The following is a 16971-nucleotide window of genomic DNA, read 5'->3' as shown; positions in this document are numbered from 1 at the left end:
GTAAGTTGCATCTCCACATTCATGCACAGACAGAAGTAATGTGATAAGTCTTCCAGGGGAGGCTCACCAAGGTGAGTTTGGGAATCTGGAAGTGAGCCTGAGCTGGGCTCTAGAGAACAGGGAACTTGCCACTCAGAAGTTGGAGTGCCCTCCACATGGAGACGTCAGCAGCACAGGACTAGCGGAGGATCCACGGACCATGCATGCAGGCATGTGTGCTAAGTCGCTTCAGTCGTGTCAGACTCTTTGCGACTCTATGGATTATAGCCTACTGGGTTCCTCTGCCTTAAGAGCTGTATGGTCCTACTATGTATGTGTGCATAATCAACTGCTTCAGTTGTGTCTTTTTGCAACCCCATGGACTGTAGCCCGCCAGGCTCCCTGTCCATGGGGATTCTCCAGGCAAGGATACTGGAGTGGGTTGCTGTGACCTCTTCCAGGGCATCTTCCCCACCTAAAGACTGAACCAGCAACTATGTTTCTGCACTGGCAGGTGAGTTCTTAACCACGAGCGCCACCTGGGACGCCCCTCCTATGTATTGTTGTTCAGTCCCTAAATCGTGTCTGACTCTTTGCAACATCATGGACTGCAGCACGCCAGCCTTCTCTGTCCTTCACTGTCTCCCAGAGTTTGCTCAAATTCATGTCCATTGAGTCAGTGATGCCATCCAATCATCTCATCCTCCATTACCCCCTTCTCCTCTTGCCCTCAACCTTTCCCAGCATCAGAGTCTTTTGTATAACAGATAACAGCTAATGAGAACCTATTGTATAGCACACAGGGGAAAAAAAGAAGGTATAACCTGCTTATAGAACATACTAAGTTAACCTTAAAAATGTATTCCAATATGCAGTAGATGCAGACAACTGCTGTTTATTTCACCTGTACAAGATACATAGAATAGTCAAATTCAGAGTCAGAAAGTATACTGGTAGATGCCATGCCCAGGGGCAGCAGGGGGAGATGGGGAGTTAGCGTTTAATGGGGACAGAGTTTCAGTTTAGGAAGGTGAAAACTTCAGGAGAGGGCTGATGGTGAGAGCTGCAAAATAATGTGAAGGTACTTATGCCACTGAATTATACAGTTGAATATGGTTAAAACAGTGTGTTTTATGTTACGTGACTTTTACCACAATAAAAAAAACGTTAAAAAAAAAAAGAGCTGTGTGATCTTGAACTCGTTACCTAGTCAGAGTCTTGCTTTTTTGCAAGGTCCCTCCCTGATACTTTCTACTGAGTAGATCACTAAGAAATGAAATAAGATCGTGGCTAGGAGCATCTGGCAGCATCAGGCTCATGGCGGGTGATCACTGAATGTCAGGTTCCGTCTCCATGTCTGAGGTGCTGGGACGATGAACAACAAATCAAAGACTTTGAGGGACCCTTGAGAAAGGAAGAGACCAATAAAAGAGGATTCTGAAGCGGGGGGTGGTGACGGTGAAGGAAGAGGTGCCTGCAGGAAAAAACCGAGAGCCTCTGAGCTGAGGTTCTGCTCCATGGCAGGCCACTTTAGGGGTGCTGGTAAAATACGCCCCATCACATTGGTCTTTGGTTTGTCCCCAAGAACACTGTGTTCCAGGAGCAGCACAGCAATGCAATTAGCAGAATCGAGCTTGTGGGCAGAGCGTAGGAGTTGAGCCGGGATGAGAGGCAGTACCTGGGCTCCTGCCCAGACTGTGGGGGAACGAGAAATCAGGGGGTGTGGAAAGATGGCTGCAGAAAGAGAAATGCTTTTAACTCCAACACTATCCTCTACGGGAAAGGCAAAATGTCCAAGGTTTTTTTGTTTTTTTCAGATCTATATACCTACTCTTTTAACCTGAATAACCTGGCTTATCACAAAGCGGCAGGAGAGATGCTGACAGCCATGCCCCTGTCCTACAGAGAACAGGCACAGCTATGGATCTTCAGGGCAAGTCTCCATTGAATCTGGCCTCTTATGTGCTCCTCTTTCATTCTTTCACCCCACAAACATCCACAGAGGAACTATCATACACAAGATCCTGGAGAGGCAAATGTCAGCTCAGTCGTCCATACCTCCATTCCTCTTACTGATTCACTAGTCAGTTTCCTTATCTGTCAAATGGAGAAAATGGGCTCATAGGATGATACAATGAGATAGTGAACATACTTGGCATAGAATAAATGCTCCAGAAATGCAAACTATTATTATACTAGTAGAAGCAAGATTGCATGTTATGCTGGCTTTCATTCGCCCGTCCCACCTCCCAGATACACTCTACACCCTTTTCCACCCTGTGAAGTGCCCTAGAGTGGACTAGTCAAGACTCTCTTGCCCCTTGACTTCTCACTGGGTTTGGTCCATGGGGAGTGAGATTAAGGGAGGGAGAAATTGAAGACAAGGCTTTTATTTCCCCAGCTCCCTTCCTGAGCCCCTTGACACAAAATCTCAGCTCTAGGAAAATGACCTTCCACACAGCCTCCTTACCTCTGGGCATGGAGGTAGTTAAGATCCCACTGTGACTAGCTCCAGAATATTTCACACTCCATAGCTATTTCCCTATACCTTGTGTCAAATTACCCAGCTGATATGTGCCATCTGTTTTTGGGGTCCCTGACATCCAAGGTGCAGGAGAACACGGGAACAGGCCTGGGGATCAAGAGACCTGGATTTGAGTCTCATGTCTCCTCGTCACTGGCTCTGTGACCCTGAACCAGGCTCTCCTTTCCAAGGCCTTAGCTTCCACACCTGTAAAAAGAACAGCTCTTTTGTCCTACAACCCAGCCCGCCCCCACCCCCCACACAAACACACACAGGGGGTTCTGTGAACTTAAGCCCAGGACAGGGATGCATACAAAGGAGAGCTGTCTGTCAGAGGGCAGGTGAGGTTGCCAGGCCTACACCATCGCATCCTTCCCCAGGAATCGCCTCACTCCTTCTAAGGACCTTCCGTGTCCTTGTTCTCTCAGGCCACCAGATTACCAGATGCCCAGAGGATCTCCCTCACCCCCAAAGCAATTGCCAAGAAAACTAAGGGAATTAAAATAAATTCCCTTATCTTTCAATAGCCAGCTGCCAACCCTGCTTTAGCCATGGAGGCCCCTTCCCAAGTTCCAATGGCCCAGGGGTCCAAGCAGGAAAGCCTGGTCAGTTGATGCCCCACTCCCCCAGGCTGCAGAAGGGGAGGGGGACATCTCACAGTCGGCATCTAGGACAGAGGAACCTAAACCATCATCCTGTTGGAAGACCCCTGTGACAGGACATGTTTCAAGTAGAAGCTAAGGACCACTTAGGTGCTTATTACAGAAGCATCTGAAGTGCTATTACAGAATCTCTGAAGTCCTTTTAGCTCCTAAAATTAGTGACCCAGAGGAATCCAGGAGCCACAAGAAGTATGTTCTAATAATATCACTCTCCATGCCCCCCCACCTCGACCCGAATCTGAAGTTTCATTTGCTCTAAGTGCTTTCCCGCCCACCGTCATCCAGAAGGAGCATAAAGTGAGCCAGATAAGGCTGGTTTCTGTCCTAAAGACAAGAGGAGAGGGCAGCGTGAATTCCAGCTTTTCTGAGTTTCTGGAGGGGTGAGGGAGGTGCGATAAACTCCTAAAATTATCAGTTCCTGTTCTACCTGAGGGCTGACCGCAGGTGAAAACCCACAACACAGTAACTGCCAGCACCAATTTGTCTCTGACGTTCTCCACGTTCCCCAAATGCCTCCAGAAAGCTGTGGCTTCACCCCACAACTCTGAGCAAGTTCAAGACCTTTCCCCGCCCCAAATGAAAAACGTGTGAGTTCTTCAGGGCTTCCAACGGTCGGACAGCGCACGGAGCCGGCTGAGGCGGCGAGCTTGCACCGTAGCCCGGCCCCGGGGCGGCCTCAACTTTGGGGGCGGTGAGGGCCGAGAAGGTGAAGCTCTCCGGCCTTGCGGGGAGGGGACACCGCTGCCCTCCTCGCCTCAGGCGCTGAGTCACCGCCGCCCCGGCTCCGCCGAGCCCGCGTTCCCAGGAAGCGCCGCCGCGCTCCTGCGCATGCGCGACCTGGGCGCGTGTCTCGGGAGCGCGCGGCCCTGGAGGAGGCGGGGCAGGGCCGCGGGCACGAGCGGAGGCGCTTGCGCGGGGCGGGATCCCACAGGCTAGGCTCCGACGGGTCCCGGTGCCGCGGCGGCGCGCTGTAACCCTCAGGGTCGGGGTGACGAGCCTCTCGGGGATAGCCATTTACGCGTTAGGAGCCGGACTTGAGGGACCAGGCCAAGTTCCACCAGGCGCCCCTTCCCCTACCCTCATGACCCCGGTCCAGAATTGCTCTGCCCGGGCCCTGGTTTCCCCTGAAAGGTGGCGGGGAGCGGGGGAGGCTGGGGGAAGGGAATGGGGGAATGAACCGGCCAAGGCTGAGGCCCTCCAGTCATGACGTTGACCTCGGACCGCGGATTCAGGCCGCAGACCCTGAGGTCCCCAGACGCGGAGGGCGCTGGTCCAGGAGACCCGTCCCCACACTATAAGTGGCCCCCGACCCCACCAGGAGCCCACCTCACTGGATGATCTGAGACCCCGGGGCCAGGAGCACCCCATGTCCTCGTCCTGCCCTGTCATGCAGGCCTTCCTGTCCTCTTGTCCGCTGGCCCTGGTTAACTGGGCTGGAGTGACCAAAACGTCACAGGGGGCCAGAGAAGGGACATAGATTTGGGTGTAGGCACTAGTAGGGGTCCAGGGCCCCACGGGGGTTCCTGAGTAGGGCAGGACTGATGGGATGGGCCTCTTCCTGCGGCCTCCTTACCAGGCTCCAGCACCTGGTTCTCAGCTCCTAGGAATGGGGCAGGGGCAGGGAGGACAGAGACCCAGTATCCCCCACTCATCAGGCCATGAATCACTGGGGGAAGGGGACATTGCCCAGGGGATACTGGGTAGCCAAAGCAGGCCCCTGTATGCTAAGCGCTCACCTCTCCAGGCAGCGCCCATTTGCTGCCTGCAAGAACTTCCTTCTTCATGGCCTTCAATATTCAGAAATGGAGTGACTTCAAACCCTGGTTCCTTGGGCTTCCATTTAATTGCTTTGTTGTTGTTGATAAGTGAAGTCCAACTCTGCGACCCCATGGACGGCAGCACACCAGGCTCCTCTGTCCACTATCTCCTGGAGTTTGCTCAAACTCATGTCCATAGAGTCGGTGATGTTATCTAGCCATGTCATCCTCTGTCGCCCTCTTTCTCGTCCTGCCCTTCATCTCTCCCAGCATCATGGTCTTTTCCAATGAGTCAGCTCTTCACATCAGATGGCCAAAGTATTGGAGCTTCAGCTTCCGCATCAGTCCTTCCAATGAATATTCAGGGTTGATTTTCTTTAGGATTGATTGTTTTGATCTCCTCGCTGTCCAAGGAACTTGCAAGAATCTTCTCCAGCGCCACAATTTGAAAGTATCAGTTCTTCAGCACTCGGCCAACTCTCATATCCTCACGTGAGTACTGAAAAACCCTAACTTTGACTATACGGACCTTTGTCAGCAAAGTGCTGGTTTCCCCTAAATCACCTCATCTCACCTTGATTCCTCGCTGGACACACAGATGTCTTCCTTTCTGAGCCTGGGCCTTTGATCTCCCCCCAGGATCCATACCCCTGGTCTCTGACCTTCCAATCCCACCATCCCTCAAAGTGTACCTAGAATTCCCTTCCCAAGCTCAGTAACCCCCTGGCTGTCTCAGTCTTCTCAGGAGAGTCCTGATGTGATGTAAACAGATTCTCAACAAAGGGAATCTATTGAATGCTAAAATAAATTTCACAGTCAATATGCATTGGTCAGACTTTTCAAATAATTACATTTTCAAATGAGAAAAAAAAATCCTCTGCCAGACCATGTGTCCCCATGAATGATTTACAAAATGTGGTCACTTCATCCCAGAGAACTTCTGTGGTCACTCGGGTTCCATGACTCTTTCCCTAATCGAACTGTTGGCTCCCCCAGGGCAGAGACTATGCCTGAATAAATATGTGAGAATTCCAAGGCTTTTGAAGTGGTGGTGGGAGAAAAATCCAGAAGTTTGGATAAAATGGAAATAGAACCAACAAATTTTTTTTTTGCAGTCTTCACAAATACAAAATCACTCTTCAGTGTATCAGAAAAATGTACTATCACAATTTGGCCTAGGCTCCAGATTAACACAAGTCAGTATGATAGAATATAGTCGAAAGAATAGCGAGATGGATAGAAAATTGGCCTTTTAATTTGGTTTGTCAGGTTTTAATGGGGTGAACTTGGACCTAACTTCTCTGGATATGCAGTTTCCCCAGGCTGGATTTGAATTTAAGGTTAGTAAATATACCTGCCAAATCTATTAATACAAGGTGATCATGGTAGAGATCAAACTGAAATGGAATTAAAGGTTTTAAAGTGTTTTAAGGAATTAAAGAAAAAAGTTTTTTTTCTTTTAATATTTTGTTGTTGTTCAGGAAATAATCCTCAATAATCTTTCTAATGATGGGTTTTGTTACTTACAAGCGTCAAGGTACTGACCAAACATTTTAGACAGTTTATGAAGAGGAGGAAAAGGGATCAAAAAGAACAATGTCACCAAATGTGACCCTGGGCAAGTAACCTAGCATGACCTGTAGGGTGAATCAGACTTCAGATAGAAGTCTGGCCCTCCCAAATACACATGCCATCATCCCAATCACTCTAACCATCAGTCTCCTCCTCAGTAAAGTATGATTAATAATAGTAATAACATGTACTGAATACTTTCTGTGGGCTCTGTACTATTTCAAGCATGTTGCATTAAGTCATTTAATCCTCTCAACAACCTCACGAGAGAAGAACTATTAACATCTCCATTTTATGGGTAAGGAAACTGAAGCACAAAGTTAAGACATTTGCCTAGGATTGCCCAGCTAGTACGTGGTGGAGCCCAGGATGGATCCCAAGCGCTGACTCCAGAGCCTGTGCTCTTGTCTGTGCCGGATGGCTCCTTCCCCGTGGGGTTATTTTGAAGATTACATGAAATGAAGCAGGGATTTCCCTGGCGGTCCAGTGCTTAGGACTCAGCGCTTTCACTGCCGTGGCTTGGGTTGGGGAACCAAGATCCCACAAGCCACACAATGCAGCCCAGAAAAAAAAAAAGAAAAGGGGGAAAAAGGAAAAGAAATAAAGCACATTAAGCACTCGATGTGGCGTGGCACACAGCTGTTAAAATTAAGGCATTATCTTAAGGTAACCTTAAGAGTGGTAATGTCTGTAGGTCTATAGCCTGTATCCTGGCACAACGAGTGCTCTAGAAGTTGTTTCCCTTCCCCACTGACATACGGTAAACCAGAGAAAGGTTCCACAGTGTAGGCAGACACAGAATATGTTCCTTTATGTGTGTCATTTTTGTATCCTTCAGATAAGAAGTTGGCACAAGGGATTCCTTCAGAACCTGTTCAATCCTCCTTTGCTGCATTGCTCTACCATCGTTTTTCTGTTTCTCTTAGGCTTCTTTTTTATTGCCTTTATGGTCTTCTAAAGAAAAATTCAAGTTTCTCTGGGCTAGGAAAGCTTGAGCTTACGTCACGGAAAAAGGAATTGGCTTTAAAAAAAAAAAAGAGAGAAAGAGAAGTTGGCTTGAAATGTCACAAGGCTCAGACTTCGGGATACACATGTAAAGCTTGGGGACAGTTGCGATGTCCTCCTTGGGCCAAATCTTCCTGGTTTTCCACCCTGGGTTGGGCACCCAGTTCACCCCACACACACATCTGCCTGCACACATGCTCCCATGATCTGAAATCCTCACACTGTTCATACAATTACTTCACCACCCCAGACCCACATGTGCATCTGTAGCTGAGCCGCTACACCCACACATAGACTTTACACACAAGTGTTTGTGTGTCCCTTATACATACAGCTACCTGTAACCCCCAAATATTCGGGGGAGGCATACACACAGCTGTAGACACCCCCTCAATTCACAGCGTCCCTCATGTCATCAGGCTGTGTTTAGAATGATCCTTGATTTTGCTTTCTGTGTTTCACCCTTCTGATTTTCCTATCATCCTGACTGCAGACTTAATTTAAAGGTGGTCTCAGCTCCACCTTGGATTTCATACAGTCCCATGGTTACCCCAGATTTATTCAGTACTTTCTCCTAAACGTGACCATGAAGTTGCTCTGGCTAATCCTTATAAAAGGGACTTCAGTGCCCATTTGCTTGCCCCATAAGCAGATTCAGAGCTAGGTGACTATGGTGTGTCAATGCAGGATCGTCAGTTGTAACAAATGTACTGTCGAGGGGGGCATAGATAATTGGCGAGCCTTGTGGGGAGTGGGCATGTAGGAAACCTCTGCCTTCCTCTCAGTTTTGCTACGAACCGAAAAATGTTCTTAAAAAAGATTTGTCTTCCATAAAATCAGTACGTGCATGCGTGCTTGCTAAGTTGCTTCGGTCGTGTCCCACTCTGCAACCCCATGGGCTGTAGCCCACCAGACTCCTCTGTCCATGGGGATTCTCCAGGCAAGAATACTGGGGTGGATTGCCATGCCCTTCTCCAAGGGATCTTCCTGACCCAGAGATACAACCCAGTTCTCTTATGTCTCCTGCATTGGCAGGCAGGTTCTTTTACCATTAGACCACCTGGGAAGCCCTTCTACTGGATAAAAGGAAGAAAAAGAGTTTATACTGGGGACGGACCAGTGTTAAGACTCTGCCTTCCAATGCAGAGGGTGTGCGTTCGATCCCTGGTCAGGGAACTAACAACTCACATGCCATAGGGTACAGCCAAAATTCTTTAAAAATTTTTAAAAGAGAGAGAGAGAGATTACACAGGTTGGAGGCACCGAGACAGTACGAGGTGTTAAAGAGAGATGGGAACTTTATTGAGAGTTTCTCCCTGATGAACTCAGAATGGAAAGAGCACTGGAAAGATTCCGCTTTGGAGAGAAACAGCAACTGTTCAGGCACAAACGTTCACAGATACTCCTCCTAGGGAATTCCTGACACCCCACCCAGTTCCCCACGATCCCCCACCCCCACCCAAAGAGTAAGAATTCTGCTCGAAATCCACCTCCTCAGAGCAGAGCACCAAATAGCGCCCAAAGCCCCAGCTGGTAGACAAGCCTGCGGGAAGTTAGAGAGAAGGGAAGTCAAGGGGTGAACAGCAGAACAGAAGGAGTAAGAAAAGGAAGCTGAATGGAGAAAAGAAAAGGGGGGAAAGATCACTGATAATGTCACACGCACCCCCAGAAATATAAATACCGTATGAACGTGTTCATCTCATTCCAGCTGCTGCTCCCAAAGCAGTGCTGACCTCGGCAGCTACGACGATGCCCAGTTCTGCACTATTTCTTGCCCTTCTGCGTTGGGAAAACAGAAATGCCCAAAGTAGCCGAGGGGGCGAAGGGGCATTAAGGAGCAAGGTGGGAGGGCAGCCCCTTGAGAGCGTAAAGGATGGAGAGACACGGCCAGGGCTGGTTTTGAATGAGAAGGAAGCAGCTCCCCGGGTGCTGGTCACCAGGCTCCTTGGATGCCCCCACAGACTTGTCTTCTCTGGTTGACTCTGTCCTTAGAAACATGTCCTGGAGGCGGTGGGGCCACAGGTCTTCTTGTGGGAGGTTCTAGATCCTCCAAAGGAGCCAGAAGAAGCAGCTTCTGAGGCAGCACGTGCCAGAGTGCTGATAATTCCAAGAACCTCAAGGAATTCCAGACTGCAGATCTCTATGTGAGTCTAACGTGGTCACCAATGTGCCAGTTTGTTTCCTTGCCTGACCCTCAGGGCACTTCTCCCTCTGCCTTTGTCTTGGCTTTCCCTTGGGTCCGGGGGACTCTCTGGTGCTGGCGGGGTCTCTTGGGGAAGTCCCCCAAGACAGCTGACTCCCAGGACAGGCAGAAGGAAGCCCTGGGTTGGGGGGGAAGGGGCAGCCAGGCCGGGTCCCCTAGACTTAGACTCGTCACCCACCCATCTTCCATCAAAAGGCTTGTCCCCTCCATGTTCTTCCCTCCGTGCCCCGTCCCTCCGTCCTCTCCTGCCCTCTGTGGGGGCATACCAGGCAGGCAGGACTTACCGCTTGCTCCTCCTCTGTGCCCTCAGGCATCTGTCATCTCCCTAATCTCTCTTGGACAACGTAACACACACACATTCACACTCATTGGTACTGGAAGGCCAGGCGCCCCTGCTATGCACTCGGTGGGCATCAGCATCAAGTTCAGGTGGGAAACTGACAGTCAGGCCTGGGTTGCCAGCGGCACCGAGTGGCTGGTGCTGTTTCTGACTCCCCAGAAATTACGCTGAGTTTCAAGTGTTGACGCATCAGGGAATGGAGAAGCGAAAGGAAAAGCCATGTGATGAAAACTGGGAAGGAACGACTCCTGTGCTGAGTGTCTCCACGGAGAAGCTGTGGCAACAGCAGGAGCAAGCTCTCCACTGTCCCCTCTGAAACCCAAAGCCTTTAGGGTCTGAGTTTTCCAAGACATGCAATAGACAAAGACACACTGCAAACCGATTAACCCTCTGAGCCCTGCCGGGACTCTCACTGAAGTCACTTCCAACAAGGAAATGACCTGAACATATGGAACAGTCACCCTCCTCCTGGGGCCGAGAAAGGGACCGAGCTTCCATCTGGCTTAGAAGGTGCCAGAGAACTGGCCTGGGAAGCGCTTGTTCTCTCTCAGCATCCTGGTATCCCAAACCGTTCCCTGCCCCTTGCAGAAACAGGGGAGAGGGCCCGGGGGTAGGCTCAACACCCAAGTTGATTCAGACCCAAGAGATCATCTCCTGTGAAGCCAACCCAAGTTCAGGAGGCTGACGAGGGCTAGGGACAGACAGAAGACTGTATGGAAGGCAGCCGCGTGCACGGAGCAGACAGCCCTGCAGAACTCAAGTCTTCTCTAGCCTCTCAGCTGATCAGGGAAAAAGGAACTTAAGCTGCTTTTAGCCCATGTGATGCTCGTTAATTCAGTTTACACTAGAGTTTAGCTGCTCTCTGTCCCCCCCACCACCACCGAGAGGGGACCCAGGAAAAGCAGGTGTGGCCTGACACGCCTCAATCAGGCCCCTACTTGAAGCAACAAGACAAGCAGGCCCTAATTCACAGTTTCCACTCCCCCCCTCGACCCACCCCTTCCCCCACCACTGGCCTCAATTAACTCCCGTCTCCAATGCGCAACAGTTCCTGCCAGTGTGGCTCAAAGGGTTAATAAACCAGGACTTCTCGGACAGTCAGGACACAAGCTCATTCACCGACGGCGACGGGAGCCCGAGAATGGCAACGCAGCCACCTAGGGTTTCTTATAACGGTTCTTTGGGGTCTCGCCACACCCTGTCTTGTCACAGTTGAGAGCACCTGGGTTCTTCCCCAGCCCGAGGCTGCCCAGAAGGCTGGGGAGCTCCTGGGTGATCGCCCGCTCGATCTTATCCAGAAAGCAGCCTCCCATGTAGGAGCACTGCTGGGACAGGAGCTTGAAACTGGAGATGGGATTGATGCCAAAGAAGTCCTTGTAGGCCTCGCGGTGGGGAAGGTCAAACTTGCTGACGTTGGTCTTGGCCAGGATGGTCTTGAAGATGTAGAATTTATCAGGGTCTTCCACGATGTCCTTAAAGACCAGCTCCCCGTCGCTGAAGAAGGTCATCTTCTCCTTGTACGTCTGCAGGTAGCGGTCCACCAGGAGGGCGTGAATGCGGACCCGGATGGCGTGCTGGCGGATGAAAGCGATCTTGTTCTCCAGCCTGTTCTCGATCACCTGGTTCAGGTCCTCCAGGAGGGAGATCTCTTCCCTGAGAAACAGGTCCCGGTGGGTGTCGGGCTTGTAGTCGTAGGGCCAGAAGGAGCTGACGTACACCCGCGGAGGCTCTGTGACGTTGATGAGCGGGGCCAGGCTCCAGAAGAGGGCCCCGTAGACCCTCATGAGCATCTGCGTGGCCAGGTTGTCAGCCTTGTTCAGAATGATTCTTATCTGGGACTCGCGCCCCTTCAGCTGCCGGAAGAGCATCTCCAGCTCCAGACCAACGTCCAGCTTGGTGGGGTCGAAGACGATGAAGATGAGGTCCGCTCTGTCGATGAACCACTGGCACACGTCATTGAAGGGGTAGCCTTAGGGAGAGGGAGTGAGAAGTCAGGCTGGGCAGACCCCACCCACTCCCAGGCCCCCTGCCCCTCCTTCCGGAACCAGACCATTCTGTGGCTTTGAAGGGACTAAGAACATCAGGGATTTTCTGGGTTTCTGAAGACTTTTAAAGAATTCATTACATATCTCCTGCTCCTTGTCAACCCTCAATCAAGAATGGCCTGGGGAAATGTCCTGGCAGTACAGTGGTTAGGACTCTACACTTTCACTGCTGAGTCCTCAGGTTCAATCCCTGGTTGGGGAACTAAGATCCTGCAAGCCCCATAGTGCAGCCAAAAAAAAAAAAACCAAAAACAGCCTGATCCTTGTTTTAATCCACAGTGGAATTCAAGGTCCAGGAAAACAAAACACTTCTGCCAAATGGAGATTTTTCCCACTGCTTGAGAAGGTCTGGGGCAGTGGCAAAGATGTTTAAGGAAATAAGTCAGGGAATTAGAAGGAATAAAAGAGAGGGTGCATCACTTAGGGGAAATAAATGTGGACCTGCCATCGAGACCAGGACTAGAATTTGGGCTCCGTCACTGACCAACTGAATATTAAGTGCTTCTAAACCTTACCATTTTAGTTGAAAAATGACAAGAAGAACACCACCACCTAAGGTGATACAAAGATTACAATTTGCTAGAAACACAGAAAAGCACTGAACTAAAACTGCTATCCAGTCACAGGGTAGGTGATCAATACATCCTAATTCCTTTAATTTATTTTCAAAATGGGAGGAGTAGGGATAACTGTCTTGAAATGTTCCTCCAATGATCAACCAATTATGCATGGAAATTATCCAGTGCGTTAGAAGAGTGCAATAAAGGTTAATTTATTACTATAATTATTAGCAATAATATTATTATTAGCTATAAAACAGGATCTGGTTATAACAAAGTGAGAGTTATAACCATAAACTGAGATCCACCATCTGTTCATATATTCTGACAAACGCCCCATTATGACTCATCTCTGCAGATGGCGCTGCATCACGGTGACATTCAGTGGCACTCCCCTGCCACCTGAAGGCAAGCAGGGATTTGGAAAGTCTGAGACAGGACTATGTTGAAGCAGGTCTGGCAAAGCAAATATTGGGACCATGATGAGTTGAAGGTCAGGTTTAACCCAGACCCATGTTAGCCAGAAGTCAAGTGCACCTGGACAGGGATCCAATCAGTCCAGGCCCTTGATCACCTGGACAGCTTGTGCATCCCAAAGACACAGCAGGGACCTCGAGGAGCTCCTGGCAAGAAAGCCAGCCCTCCCCCCAGGAAGATGCTGACAGCCTCCAAACCAGACCATTCCTCGGGGAAGTAAAAGGATGAGGTACCCACACCTAGGAGGCACCACAGTGATGATAAAGAAAGGGCTGGAAGCAAAGAACACATCCCCGAGTCTTGGACAATGCTGGTCTGCCCCGGTCTGCCTACCATCCTCTGCCTGAACAGTTTCCTAACATAGAGTTCATGCTGTTCGGAAATGAGGGTTAAATTACCTCTTTCTTGCTGCTTGCGGTTCTCAATGATGCCTGGTGTATCCACAAATGTGACCCGCTCCAGAAGTTTGTGGGGAACCTCAATGCCGATCAGCTTCTCCAGGAAATTCTGGCCAAACTTCTCGAGGGGTGAGAAGGACCGGGCACTGTCAGCAGCCATGACGATACCCTCGATGGTCTTCAGCTTGGGCCCGTGCATGAGGACTGTGAACTCCGAGGTGGTGGGCTCGGCACCTGCACACACGGGTTAGAAGGAACACAGTCATCTCACATCACAGCAACACAAAAGGAAGCACAGGAGAGATTACTGGGGGTGGGGGGGGTGGAGGAATGGAAGTTAGTGTTTATTTATTTTTATTTTTTGGCCTTGGCGCCTGGCTTGTGGGATCTTAGTTCCCCAGCAGGAAAAGTGCTGTGTCCTAACCACTTGACCACCAGGGAATTTCCTCTCCTGCACTTTCTGTCTCTATGAATTTGATGACTCTAGGGACCTCACATAAGTGAAATCATATGATATTTGTTGTTTTGTGTCTAGCTTATTTCACTTAGCATAATGTCTTCAAGATTCAGCCATGTTGTGGCATGTATCAGAAATTAATTCCTTTTTAAGGCTGAATAATATTCCCTTGTACAGATGGAACACATGTTTTTTATCCATCATCAATTGATGGACATTTGGGTTGTTTCTACCTCTTAGCCATAGCAAATAATGTTGCTGTGAACGTGGGTATAACTGCTGGTTTCTTGCACATAATTTTCATTACTATATTGAAGATATATATATGTATTTTCATTTTTCTTTTTTTAATCTGTCAGATCCTATTTTTTTAATTGAAGTACAAATGACTTACAATATCATGTTAGATTCAGGTGTACAACAGTATGATTCAATATTTTCATGCATTAAGAAATGATCTCTACAGGAAGTCCAGTTACCATCTGTCACCATACAAAGTTACTAGTGTTGTTTTCTATATTCCCTGTGCCATACACTGGGCTTCCTGAGAGCTCAGTTGGTAAGAATCTGCCTGCAATGCAGGAGACCCCAGTTCGATTCCTGGATCTAGAAGATCCACTGGAGAAGGAATAGGCTACCCACTCCAGTATTCTTGGGCTTCCCTTGTGGCTCAGCCGGTAAAGAATCCGCCTACAATGCAGGAGACCTGGGTTCGATTCCTGGGTTGGGAAGATCCCCTGGAGAAGGGAGGGGCTACCCACTCTAGTATTCTGGCCTGGAGAATTCCATGGACTACATGGGGTCACAAAGAGTCGGACACAACTGAGCGACTTTCACTTTCACTTATGCTATACACTTGTTGCTGTTCAGTCACTAAGTCATGTCCAACTCTGCAACCCCATGGACTGTAGCTGACCAGGATCCTCTGCCCATGGGGTTCTCCAGGCAATAAAACTGGAGTGGCTTGCCGTTTCCTTCTCCAAAGGCTTTTTCTGGACCAGGGATTGAACCTGAATCTCCTGCACTGGCCTGCGGATTCTTTACCACTGAGCCACCAGGGAAACCCTATATTAATGCTATACCATAATTTAAAAAAATAAAGCTTTCTGTGTAGTCAAATACTCTTTTAACTCATTTCTGACTTTACATATATATATATATATATATATATATATATATGTTTTTAAACACAACCTCTTTAAATCTTTGTATATTGAACCATAGATACCTCATTGATCTCCAAGTTTTTCCCCATGGCATTACAGCTTAAGTTTAGTGGGTACAGGATCTCTTTTCTGGTACTTTGTGCCATACACTACAGCCCCTAAATGTTTCATTTTTTTCACAATGCTTTTTACATGTGACATTGAAATGCCAACAGGCACACAAGAAAATCACACTGTTACCTGTGTAGAGCTGGTAGCGAGTGTTTTCCAAGCCAAGGAGGTAGTTGATCATGGTGGATTTGCCAACGCTCCACGGTCCCAGGAACAAGACCATCGGCTTGGACGTGATCTCCCCATCTGAGGGCAGCAGGGACAAGACATGGACATGAACTCAAAGCTCCTCACTGTGGAGGGACAGGGTTCTTCACGTTGTGCCCCAGACAGTTCATCCGGAGCTGTGGGTGTCTACCCTAGACTGCAGAGCATGGCATGGTCAGGAGCACGTCTTGTGCTATGTTAGTGCAATGACCCAGCTAGCACCCACGAGAAGATAGCATTTGGACTGTGGCACACCAGCATTTGGACCGTGCACAGACCTGCAGCACACCAGCCTCTGAGAGGGAGGGATCCACTGAGGTCAACAAACACTGACTCAGAGCTCATGCTGGGGGAAGACCTCCAGGCTCAGATCTGGGGGTGCACCGTTCATAAGAGGGGCAGGAGAGAGCTACCACCGAGGAGAGGCTAAAATGCCATTACCTGGATTGGTTACAGAAAAATGGTCATGGAAGAGGTTTATACACTCTGGGATGGTCTGGACTCGGGTGCTGCCCACCCCCTGCCTCCCTCTGCTTAGCTGCACCTCCCAACACCCCTCCTCAGGCTCAGCCCAAGCCAGGCAACAGGGCCGGTCTCAAATGTCAGCCTCTAAAGTCCATTACACGTTTGCGTGTCCAAGACCAAACACTGACTCGGCAATTCTTGGGTTCTTGTCTCATGTTGGGGAGAACACCCTGCCTGGGCTTCCCCAGTGTGGGTCCCTGAGAAGAAAAAGCAGAATTCTCCAGTGCTTTCAAATCCCAGGGATGGGGAGGGGACAGTGAGAGGCTTTCCACACGGGACACAATCGCCTCTTGCAGACTTCCAGCCCTTAAGGCACATAGGGTCAGCCCTGAACAACTTTTTTTTGGCCCTGCAGCAAGGCATGTGGGATCTTAGTTTCCAGACCAGGGCTCGAACATGCACCTGCTGCACTGGAATCGTGGAGTCTTAACCACTGGACCACGAGGCAAGTCCCCAGCCCTGCACAAATTAGCACCTAAAGTTCTCCAGATATCTTGGCCCCTCTGAACCTAGCAGGCAAGGCCTCAACACAGAAGGCACTGTGGTGTTTTGTTTTGTTTTCTTTCTTGCAGTTATTTTTTAAAATTTTAATTGGTCTCATTTCTTGATTCAAAAATCAGAAGTATAAAAAGGTATACAGAGAAAAGTCACCCCCCCATGTCCTCAAGCTGCTTAGTAAATGCGTGTGTGAGACCATGTCTGGTATTCCCATCTCTATAAGAATTTCCCAAAGTCCGTTGTGCGATCAAACCAGCCAATCCTAAAGGAAATCAACGATGAATATTCATTGGAAGAACTGATGTTGAAGCTGAAGCTCCAGTACTCTGGCCATCTGATGCGAAGAGCCGACTCACTGGAAAAGACCCTGATGCAAGGAAATATTGAGGGCAGGAGGAGAAGGGGGCAATAGAGGATGAGATGGTTGGGTGGCATCACCAACTCAGTGGACATGAGTTTGAGCAAACTCCGGGATAGTGAAGAAC

General features: G+C 49.3%; 1 protein-coding gene and 2 long non-coding RNA genes across 8 annotated transcripts in view; 1 reads left to right on the top strand and 2 right to left on the bottom strand.

Annotated features, from left to right (window-relative positions):
• Positions 1 to 858: 858 nt before the first annotated feature.
• Positions 859 to 3989, bottom strand: LOC145531730 (uncharacterized). The gene is made up of 4 exons (XR_014072695.1): positions 3593 to 3989; positions 2543 to 2710; positions 2038 to 2076; positions 859 to 1383 (listed from the first exon to the last, which is right to left on the bottom strand). It is a non-coding gene; the product is annotated as an uncharacterized LOC145531730 (long non-coding RNA).
• A 114-nt stretch (positions 3990 to 4103) lies between these two features.
• On the top strand, positions 4104 to 7075 carry LOC145531729 (uncharacterized). The gene is made up of 2 exons (XR_014072694.1): positions 4104 to 5414; positions 6192 to 7075. It is a non-coding gene; the product is annotated as an uncharacterized LOC145531729 (long non-coding RNA).
• Positions 7076 to 8779: 1704 nt separating this feature from the next.
• The window catches only part of SRL (sarcalumenin), a 37176-nt gene continuing 28984 nt past the window's right edge, over positions 8780 to 16971 (bottom strand). For all 6 annotated transcript variants that reach the window (XM_081554911.1, XM_081554912.1, XM_081554907.1 and 3 more), the window contains 3 exons: positions 15386 to 15502; positions 13523 to 13756; positions 8780 to 12011 (listed from right to left, as the gene is read on the bottom strand). In XM_081554911.1, the coding sequence (XP_081411037.1) occupies positions 11200 to 12011; positions 13523 to 13756; positions 15386 to 15502 (1163 nt within the window). In that variant the 3' untranslated portion in view covers positions 8780 to 11199. The remainder of the gene's footprint in view (positions 12012 to 13522; positions 13757 to 15385; positions 15503 to 16971) is intronic.

Source organism: Giraffa tippelskirchi, chromosome 13 (assembly GCF_054371585.1).
Source record: "Giraffa tippelskirchi isolate mGirTip1 chromosome 13, T2T-mGirTip1v1.2.pri, whole genome shotgun sequence".
Taxonomy (NCBI): domain Eukaryota; kingdom Metazoa; phylum Chordata; class Mammalia; order Artiodactyla; family Giraffidae; genus Giraffa; species Giraffa tippelskirchi.
This window is presented reverse-complemented; position numbering and strand designations above follow the sequence as displayed.